Source organism: Rana temporaria, chromosome 5 (genome assembly GCF_905171775.1).
Source record: "Rana temporaria chromosome 5, aRanTem1.1, whole genome shotgun sequence".
NCBI lineage: Eukaryota > Metazoa > Chordata > Amphibia > Anura > Ranidae > Rana > Rana temporaria.
The window spans coordinates 303,628,573-303,639,660 of record NC_053493.1 but is presented as its reverse complement, the minus strand read 5'-3'; the positions used below and the strand labels follow the sequence as shown (position 1 = coordinate 303,639,660).

General features: G+C 39.8%; 1 protein-coding gene across 1 annotated transcript; it reads right to left on the bottom strand.

Moving 5' to 3' along the window:
* Positions 1–267: 267 nt before the first annotated feature.
* On the bottom strand, positions 268–11,088 carry LOC120941268 (histamine H3 receptor-like). Its single transcript, XM_040354590.1, has 3 exons — positions 10,758–11,088; positions 7,208–7,374; positions 268–1,032 (listed from the first exon to the last, which is right to left on the bottom strand). The coding sequence occupies exons 1-3, from the start codon at positions 11,005–11,007 to the stop codon at positions 268–270; spliced, it is 1,182 nt and encodes a 393-aa protein (XP_040210524.1). The 5' UTR covers positions 11,008–11,088.

The window sequence follows — 11,088 nt, the reverse complement described above, 5'->3', positions numbered from 1 at the left end:
AAAGCTACCACTTAGATTCATACTTTCAGTTCAGATCTGGATATGATTGGTAGCTGAGGAAACTGAACTTTAGCTCTTAGTAGAATCACACCGATCAAGCCTATTGTTCTTAAATCCAGTATAGCTATTTCAGTTTATGCAATAGTATTTTGGATTGCTCTTTATATCATTTTATTTATTTATTTATTTTATGGCAGTATTACATTACCCTCCTTGACCATGAAAGAAAAATCCCATCCAACCCATTACTATTTTATACAAAAATGATTAGGCATTCCTTACATACTTGTAAAATAATTTGGTAAATGCTCTCCTAAAACTTTCATGGCATAATGGATAGAGGATAGGGTTTACCGAGGAATTAATCCACAATAACCAAAACGTAATGTCATACCAATAAGAGGCAATACAATAATCACGGCAGGCAGCACGAGTTGTCATAAGGAGGGAATAAGGAGCCCAGCAAATACAAAAAACACAGACTAAAACAAAGAGAGATTTGGCAATCTTTTTATCCTGAGATAACTTCACAATTCGCATTTGGCTTGTTTGTCTTTGGAAATTTTCTAACCTGGCCTTAGTCTTTTTGGAAAAGTGTTTTTTTCGCATTTGAGGTGAAGATGCCCTAACCACATTTATTTCTGTATCTTGCATGTTACTTGCCCCATTAGGGATACGATTTTCTGGTATTATGTATGGTATTTGGTGCATATCTTCTCCATTAGAAAAACCTTGATATATGGCAGTCCAAAGTTTTGATCTACTCCTTGTCCTGATGTTCCAATAAAGGCCCAGGTTGAAGAATGAAATTCCTAACAAAGGAAGTATAAAATCAAAAGAAGAAGCTGCCAAAAGAAAGTGCCAGTTATAATAGTAGGCAGGCAAGCAGAGGTCTTCAGAAAAGTTGCTGTCACTGTGAAAGTATTCCCAGAACAGAATAGCTGGACTGTATAGAAGAGAGGACAGTATCCAAACCATAGCCATTGTTAGCGCTGTCTTACAATGACGGTACTGCTGAGAGCGATACATGACCTGGACACGTGGATAAAGAAAGGTGGTTTAAGTATTTTATAAATGTAGACATTAAACAATAAACATTCATTACTGACATGATGACTAAAAGTGTACAGTGTTCAAAGCTAAAAATTATGGGCCAGATCCTCAAAAGAGATACGCAGGCGGATCTGCTGTTCCGCCTGCGTATCCCTGTTTCTATCTTTGGAACTGATCCACAGAATCAGTTTCCAAGAGATAGACAGAAGATCCGACATGTGTAAGGGACTTACACTGCCGGATCTTAGGATGCAGTACCGCATCCGCCGCTGGGGGCATTTCGCGTCGAAATGCCGCCTCGGGTATGCAAATTAGCACTTACGGAGATCCACAAAGCTTTTCAGCTTCGTTTTTTCTCCGTAAGGTTTAGTTTGCAATCGTAAAATTAGGGCTGCTTTTACAAAGTGTAAACTGTTTACACCTTGTAAAAGCAGACCCTTCTGTCCAGCGACGCGGGGTTTTATTTGTTTTAAAAAAAAAAATTTCCGCCGTATCTTTTTTTTTTCCCGACGCAACTTTATTGACCCCGCGCGATCCACAAAGCTCGGGGTAACGTAATTTCGTGCTATGCACGTCGGGAAAATGACGTCACGAGCATGCGCAGTATGGCCGGCGCGGGAGCGCTCCTAATTTAAATGGGAATCGCCCCCATTTGAAGAGGAACGCCTTGCGCCGGCGGAATTTAAGTTACACAGCCGAAAATTTCTAGGTAAGTGCTTTGTGGATCGGGCACTTAGGTAGAAATTTTAAGGCAGTGTAACTTAAATGGGAATTTTTAGGTTACTCCAGTTCTTTGTGGATCTGGCCCAAAGTACAGACACATATAGTGTATTTCTACATTTGCAGTCAAATTTGAGAAAACCCCACTATATGTTTGTTATGTGTTCACACAGCTTGCCTAATTTTTTTAAAGTATTTTCTAGACATGTGCACACTGAAATATTTTGTTACGGAATTTCGTTTTCGTCCGAAAAATAAATGTATTTAGTTACTCCCGAAATTCATTTTTATTTATTTTGTTTCGTTAAAAAAAATGCATTTGTCCGTAAATCCGAATTAATTAAGGTCGAATCTGTCATTGAAGGCTTATTGGCCCAGATTCACGTACATCGGCGTATCTTTGTGCGGCCGACGTAACATAGAGAGGCAAGGCCAGTATTCACAAAGCACTTGCTCCCTAAGTTACGGCAGCGTAGCGTTAATGGGCCCCCGTAAGCCCGTCTAATTCAAAGTAGGCAGGTAGTGGGCGTGATGTATTGAAATAAAGCGTGACCCCATGTAAACGAAGGGCCTAACGATCCGCGCATGCGCGCGCATGCTCAGAATCACGTTGCATATACTCCCTAAGATACGCAGCTCAATGCCTACGACGTGAACGTAACCTACGCCCAGCCCCATTCACATACGACTTACGTAAACAACGTAAAATACGACGGCTGTTCTGACGTCCATACCTTTGCATTGGCTGCGCCTCCTATTTGGTGGTTTATCTTTACGCTGGACATACGCCTTACGTAAACGGCGTATACTCATGCGACGGGCGCAAGTACGTTCGTGAATCGGCGTTTCTTGGTCATTTGCATATTCAATGCGTAAATCAATGGAAGCGCCCCTTGCGGCCAGCGTAAATATGCGCCCAAGATACGACGGAGTAGGAGACTTACGTTGGTCGGATCAAGCCAAAATTCAGGCGTATATTGTATTGAGAATTAGGCGCATAGATACGACGGCGCATCCGTGTACTTACGCGGCGTATCAGTAGACACGTCGGCGTAAGTCTTTATGAATCTGGGCCATTGTGTCTGTCGAATGTTCTAAAAAGATTCGACAGAGCAGCTAAAAGATTTGATGCGGCAATCGTACATTTCTGGTCGAATGTTCCGCCTACAAGCTATAGTAGAATTCTAATGTTGCATGACACTAGTAATAATTATATTTATAAATTATTATTACTAGTCAACAAACATTCAAATTCTTCTATAGCCTATGGGCCAAGCATTTGACTGGAAATATACGATTGCGGCGTCGTACAGTTTAGCTGCTCCGTCGGTGCTTCCTAGTCAGACTGTCACTGATCGGTTGTTCCCTGTCAAAGGGAACGACGATCAGTGACGTGACAAGCCAAGCCACGCCCCCACATAGTAAGAATCACTCATTAGGTCACACTTAACCCCATTCAGTGCCCCCTACAGGTTAACCCCTTCACTGCCAGTGTCATTTTCACAGTAATCAGTGCATTTTTATAGCACTGATCGCTGTACAAATGACAATGGTCCCAAAATAGTGTCAAAAATGTTCGATGTGTCTGCCATAATGTCACAGTCATGATAAAAATCGCTGATCGCCGCCATTACTAGTAAAAAAAAAAAATATTAATAAAAAATGCCATAAAACTATCCCCTATTTTGTAAACGCTATAACTTTTGCGCAAACCAATCAATAAACGCTTATTGTGATTTTTTACCAAGAATATGTAGAAGAATATGTATATCACCTAAACTGGGGAAAATATTTTTTTTTTATATGTATTTTTTGGGGATATTTATTATAGCAAAAAGTAAAAAATATATAGGTAGATTCACAAAGAGTTAGGCTGGCTTATCAGTAGATAAGCCGACCTAACTCAGAATCTACGCCGACTTATGTTTAAGTGTATTCTCAAACAGAGATACGCTTAAACATATCTAAAATAGGACGGCTTGTGCCATCCTATTTTAGGTTGCAATACTGAGGCTGGCCGCTAGGTGGCGCTTCCATTGCGGTCGGCGTAGAATATGTAAATTAGTAGATACGCCGATGCACGAACGTACGCCTGGTCGCCGCAGTACATTTACGCCGTTTCCGTAAGGCAATATCAGGCCTAAAGTTATTCCATCTTGTAGATGGAATAGTAATGTTAAAGTATGGCCGCCGTTCCCGCTTCGAAATTCGAAATTTTTACGTTGTTTGCGTAAGTCGTCCGTGAATAGGGATTAACGTCGTTTACGTCCACGTCGAAATCAATAGGCCCGTGCGGCGGACGTAGCCGCAATGCATACTGGGAAATGTAGGCGCACGGCGCATGCGCAGTAAAAAAAAACGTCAAAAACGTCAGGTCAAGCCCCATTAGCATAAAACACGGCCCCTTAGACACATTTGAATTAGGCGCCCTTACGCCCGCCCGCTTTAGGCTACGCCGCCGTAACTTAGCAGGAAAGTACTTTGAGAATCAAGTACTTGCCCCGCTAACTTACGGCGACATAGCCTAAACAGGCTAAGCTACGCCGCCGCAAAGTTAAGCCCATCTCTCTGAATCTACCTAATAGATTTTTTTTCAAAATTGTCGTTCTATTTTTGTTTGTAGTGCAAAAAATAAAAACCACAGAGGTGATCAAATACCACCAAAAGAAAGCTCTATTTGTGGGGAAAAAAAGGACGGAAATTTTGTTTGGGAGCCATGTTGCACGACCGCGCAATTGTCAGTTAAAGCGACGCAGTGCCGAATCGCAAAAAGGGGCCTGGTCCTTTAGCAACAAAATGGTCCGGGGCTTAAGTGGTTAAAGTAATCCCTTCACTTTGCGTATTAAAGTGCCAACAAAGGGCTTTGCATATAGGTCTCCGGTAAGTAAACTCGGAGGTATGGAAGCATGGGATATGAATAGACAAAAGTAATTGGGCTATCTAGAGAGCCAGTTACCTTGCTCTAAATAGCAACTTTCCAGGTTTACTCTAAAGAAAAAATACAATAAAAAATGTGCTTGTAATATTCCTAGCTTTCAGTCATATTTTCTTTCACTCTAAACAATGTTTAGTACAATGTATGATTTGTTTTACCTATTTTTATTAAATTATGATCTTAATTTAATCTACTACTGAAAATATTTTTTTATTAAATCAGTAATTCAATTGTCATGTTTTGTAGCCTGGGTTGGAGACTGCCATTCACTACATTGTTGTTGCTTGCATGGGGCATGTTTGGGATGGATTGCCACTTAACTGTCTAGCCTAGTTTCTCCAAGTGTGAAATCTGTGGCAACTATTATAGCACACTAATTATGACTGAGAGCAAAGACACATATGGGACACAAGAGTGTATGCAAGGCCGGGGGGATTACACAGGCTGCATCTGAGCTCTGTTGTACAGGGACTGCAAGAGGCTCATATCAGGTCACATTCAGGGACTGACAATGCTTCATGGGGAAAAAAAAAAAAAAAAACATTTTTAGATGTATTAGAAATAAAGAACTGCATTCATGTATGTCTTTATATCTGCCCAGTGTTATGTTTAAGTTTTGAATATGTATGAGCATTTACATTGGAATGATACCGACAAATGTATTCTCTGCTTAATTTAAAGGTTTTATTATTAATTAATTTCAACTTTCCATCTATTAAATCTTCTGCTCTTGTTGTTTTAACTTTGTATAGTAAAAAAAAAAATTCTGCCAGTAAATACTTTATCTACTTGCCGAACAGCCGCCGCAGTTATACGGCGGCAGGTCGGCTCCCCTGCGCGAGGTCACGTAGATGTACGTCACCTTGCGAATCAGCCACTAAGGGGCGTGTGCGCGCCCCCACTCGCCCCTGACCCCGACGTGCGTGCCCGAGCGAGAACCGGGAGCTGTGTGTGTAAACACACAGCTCCCGGTCCTGTCAGGGGGGGAAATGACCTATCGTCTGTTCATACATGAACAGCGATTTGTCATTTCCCCATGTCTGTCCCACCCCCCCTTTCAGTTAGAACACACCCAGGGAACATGATTAACCCCTTCCTCGCCCCTTAGTGTTAACCCCTTCACTGCCAGTGGCATTTTTATAGTAATCAATGCATTTTTATAGCACTGATCGCTCTAAAAATGACAATGGTCCCAAAAATGTGTCAAAAGTGTCTGAAGTGTCCGCCATAATGTCGCAGTACCGATAAGAATCGCTGATTGCCACAATTACTAGTAAAAACATTTTTTATTAAAATGCCATAAAACTATCTCCTATTTTGCAAACGCTATAACTTTTGCGCAAACCAATCAATAAATGCTTATTGCGATTTTTTTTAACTAAAAATATGTAGAAGAATACGTATCAGCCTAAACTGAGGAGAAAAAAAAATGTATATATATTTTTGGGGGATATTTATTATTGCAAAAAATAAAAAATATTCATTTTTTTCAAAATTGTCGCTATATTTTTGTTTATAGCGCAAAAACTAAAAACCACAGAGGTGATCAAATACCACCAAAAGAAATCTCTATTTGTGGGGAAAAAAAGGACGACAATTTAGTTTGGGAGCCAGGTCGCACGACCGCTCAATTGTCGGTTAAATCGACGCAGTGCCGAATAGCAAAAAGTGGCCCGGTCATTGACCAGCAATATGGTCCGGGGCTTAAGTGGTTAAGGCAAGGTCTATAGTCTTGCAGCCCTCCTTAGAACAATGGGTGTTCATATGGCTAAAGAGAAAAAGAAAGAAAGGAGGGTGTACTGACCTAGTGCATTACCGCATATAAAAATGTTTATTCATTAAAATAGAATAAAAGCAATGGTCCTACTCACAAAATGAGCATAGGTATATGCTTTTCTGACAAAAAACTCGCTCTCCTGGCCCCTACAGGTGGGACTTGATAATGAGAGGATCGGACAGTCCCTCAAACGGCTGACGTGTTTCTCGGATGCAGCCCTTTCTTCAGAGCCTATGTGGTCCGTGAGAGCGAGTTTGTTTGTCAGAAAAGCATATACCTATGCTCGTTTTGTGAGTAGGACCATTGCTTTTATTCTATTTCAATACATTTTTATATGCGGTAATGCACTAGGTCAGTGCACCCTCATTACTTTCTTTTTCTTACTAGCACATTATGCCATTGCCTTGCAGGTTTTTATAAAAAATGCATTTCCTGTTTGTGTGTTTGTTTGTTTTATATTTTTCAGCCATTGTTATTTGTCTTTGTATGAATGATATTTTGGTAATAACTCTTTTATGGGTCCCAGTAACAATTTTCTTAGTTGGGTCTTTTGATTTAAAAGTATTGCTGCAATTAAGTATAGGGAGGTTTCTTATTAATTTCACACATATAAAATTATATATATATATATATATATATATATATATATATATATATATATATATATTCATACAATAAATTCTAGAATAATGGTAACATAAGCCACCTTGTGAAATACTTACAGCCATTGTCACAGCCAGAAACCGATCATAACTAATAAGAACGACATTAAATGCTGAAGCTGTACACATGAGGTTGTCAATAATGAGCCAGAGTTTACATACGAATTTCCCAAGTATCCACTTGCCAGTGAAGACATATGGTACATAAAGTGGAATGCAGATGGCCCCTTTGAAGAATACAAAAGAGAAACACTACATTGTATAGACTGGCTTACATATTCTTTTCTCAAGTCAATACAAACATTACAAAAAATGTAATACAAACTTTAGGCCCAGTTCACACTGATGCGAGTTCATAACGAATGTGATGGGTCCAAAACATTCTAAATTCGCATTTCAGCCATAAAGTCATTGTTTTCAATGACAGACGTTCATATACATCCGTTGCGATTCCTCTACAAATGCGATGCGATAAAAAAAAGGGTCTTGTGCGAGTTTACAACATTGAGTTAAAAATTTAGTCTCCATAAACATCAATGTAAATCATTCTGGAATCGCATTGATGGTTCACATATGTGTGAATTCCACCACACTACTCTTCACAAAAAACAGGAAATACACAGGAAGTTAACACCTTTTTTTTTTTTTATTATTCCATTGGCTAGAACATCAATCGCAGAATGTACAAATTCCTGAAATTTGCGGTAAATTCGCTGTAAATTCGCACCTCACAAAGGACAAAGAACTGAACAAATTTTCAGCGCAGCAGTGTGAACCGAGCCTTAGGACTAATGTAACAGTCGTATGAGATCCAGCTCTACTTAAAGGGAATCTCTCTTTAAAGCCCAAATGCCCACCCACTGACAACACCTCTGCCATGCTCCCCCATCACTTGGTTCATCTGTTGGAGCTGTAGGTCTAATCCCTTTCTAAGCTCCATGTCAGTCAGTGTTGACGCTTACATGGGGCTAATAACTTCCTCCCCTTCTCAACATGTCAATGTTTGGGCCCAGTGATTGGCCACTCAAGGCCAAGCACTGCATTCTGAGAAGAAGTAGAGAAGATCACATGCTTTCCCATACCCAGAAGTATCAGGTATTTCTATGGGCTCCGAATAAAGGAAACCTATCAGGAATGGGCAACAGACTGACCACTGACCTTCTGAAAAATTTAGAGGCCTCACAATCTTTGGTTTGTCTTCAATACTTTTGTGAATTCAGAGTGATGTCAGAGCTGCAGATCTGCATCTGTGCTCTTTGTTTAGTGACTCATAAAGCATTGAAACCAAAGTATCAGTAACATAACCAGAAATCTGGAATTAAGGTAATGCCATGTGATATTGTAAATGTAATGCAAATATTTTAAATATAAAGGGCCAGATTCAGAAAGATCAGCGGATCTTTCTGCTGGCATAACGTATCTCAGATACGTTACGCCGCCCTAACTTTGGGCGCAAGTTCCGTATTCTAAAAAGAACTTGCACCTTAAGTTACGGCGGTGTAAAGTCTGTGGGCCGGCGTAAGCCCGCCTAATTCAAATGGGGATGTTGGAGGCGTGTTTTATCCAAATTTGGCATGCGCCGTTCGTGAAAACATCCCAGTGCGCATGCTCGAAAATCCGCCGCAAAACGTCATTGCTTTCGACGTGAACGTAAATTACGCCCTATTCGCGAACGACTTACGCAAACGACGTAAAAAATTCAAATTTCGTCGCAGGAACGACGGCCATACTTAAAGCGGAGTTCCGGCCACAATTTCACTTTTTAAATATAAATACCCCTGTAATACACAAGCTTAATGTATTCTAGTAAAGTTAGTCTGTAAACTAAGGTCCGTTTTGTTAGGTTGTTACAGCATTTAGACACTTTATAAAATAGAAATTGACTGGGGCCATCTTAAGTGTGGGCATCATGAAGCCAGACTGTATGACTTCCTGGAATTCAGCCTTGCAGATCTTGCACATGCTCAGTGCTGCACAAGCAGTGTCAGATCAGGTTTCAGCACCTGTGCTGTCCAAGTCACATGATTCTTTGAGACTGGGGAGTGCACAGACTCCTGGAAAGTTACACCCACTACATTCCCAGGAGTCTGTGCGGGGCATTAAGCACCTAGGTGCAGGAAGTGGGAAGATTACCTATTCTGCCTAGCAACAACACTTTGAAGGCATCTAAAAAAAAAAAAAAAAAATTCGTAAAGGACTAATGACATTTTTTTAAAACTACTGATGTAATGTTATATTTATGGGTGGAACTCCACTTTAACATTGGCTGCGGCTTATAGACCCAGGGGTAACTTTCCGACAGAAAAAGCCTAACGTAAACAACGTAAAAAAATGCGCCGGGCGGACATACGTTTGTGAATCGGCGTATCTACCTAATTTGCATATTCCTCGCTGAAATCGACGGAAGCGCCACCTAGCGGCCAGCGTAAATATGCAGCCTAAGATACGACGGTGTAAGAGACTTACGCCGGTCGGATCTTAGGGAAATCTATGCGTAACTGATTCTAAGAATTAGGTGCATGGATGCGACGGCGCACAATCGGACTTACGACGGCGTATCTCCAGATACGCCGTCGTAAGTCTCTGTGAATCTGGCCCAGTCACATTCTGATTGGTCAGAGCACCCTGGATGGTTGACAGCTGCTTGACAGACCGAGTCTCCCATGATAGCTTGCTTGCTTGGAATCCTGCCCCGGCTTTACTGTGCTCCTGTCTGGGGCTCTGCTGTGGACTGGATTGGGAATGGATGACTTCTACGTGGAGCTTGTTTCAATGCCTAACAGCAGCAATGTCTCTGAGTGCATAAGCTTTGTATTTTTACTTTTTCTATTAATAAAAAACCTGCTACACTATTGGCAGCTTGGCACCTCTCTCTCTCCCCATCCCTTTTCCCCCTGTTCATACTGTATCTCTGTACTGCAGGGCATAGTGTTGCAGAAAATGCAGCCTCTGCACATTCTACAAATTAATGCCAACACAGTATAGCAATAAAATGCAAGTGAAGTACATTACACTGCATTTTATGCAGTAGACCATTTAAAAAGCTGGCAGAGATAATTTTTTTAGACAATGAATAGTAAAATGCCTGAGCAAAAAAGCAACACAATGCACATTAATACAGGTTAAAAACACACATCAATGAAAAAAAAACACATACAGTACCAAAATATGTCAAAAATGCTCTAAGCTGCATACAGTACATTTTACTGTATTTTACTTATTTATTTTATATAAAATATATATTATATATTTAGAAATTTTATAATTTATTTTATTTTATTTATTTTATTTTGTATTTTACATTTTACTGTATGCATAAAAAGTATGACAGCTCCAATTAAAACCCTTTTATTTTTAAAATAGAACATCACCAACATTTTAAAACAATTGTTTGTATAATAAATGTAATGCAGTATAACAAAATGTACGTACTTATTGGTAGAAAGACCCAATGCCGCATAACCACACATACAATATTATTATCACTTAAATTTTATTGTATTCTTGAATGTATCACAGAATAAAAAAAACATATTTAACAAAGCAGTTATTTTGTATCTTAAATATTTTATTCTATATTTTAAATGATTGAAAGGGATTAGTGACTCACCAATGACAAAATCACAGATGGCTAAATTGAGAATAAAAAAATTGCTCCTGTTTCGAAGTCGTTTGTCTTCAATAAAAGCTACAATAACAAGACTGTTACCCAGGATGGTCAGGAGAATTAAAAAGATAATGAGTACAGTTATCAGAATCATCATGTTTTGTGAGGCAAATACTCCCAATTCATCAACTACAAATGACATGTTCGTTCCAAAAACACTTGTGACGTTCCCAGTAAGGTATAATACTGACATCCTAAACTGAGTGAACAAGAGTAATTGGATGCATAAGCAGATTTTGTCTGTTGCAGCCTTGATAGCACACACTCATGCCTT

Excerpts from the sequence above, each read along its gene's own strand:
- LOC120941268 (XM_040354590.1), bottom strand. The coding sequence starts at position 11,007 with ATGTCAGTATTATACCTTACTGGGAACGTCACAAGTGTTTTTGGAACG. Across the intron at positions 7,375-10,757 it reads CATCTGTGATTTTGTCATTG|GGGCCATCTGCATTCCACTT; the intron begins GTGAGTCACTAA and ends TATTCTTCAAAG. Across the intron at positions 1,033-7,207 it reads TTCTGGCTGTGACAATGGCT|GTCATGTATCGCTCTCAGCA; the intron begins GTAAGTATTTCA and ends CCACGTGTCCAG.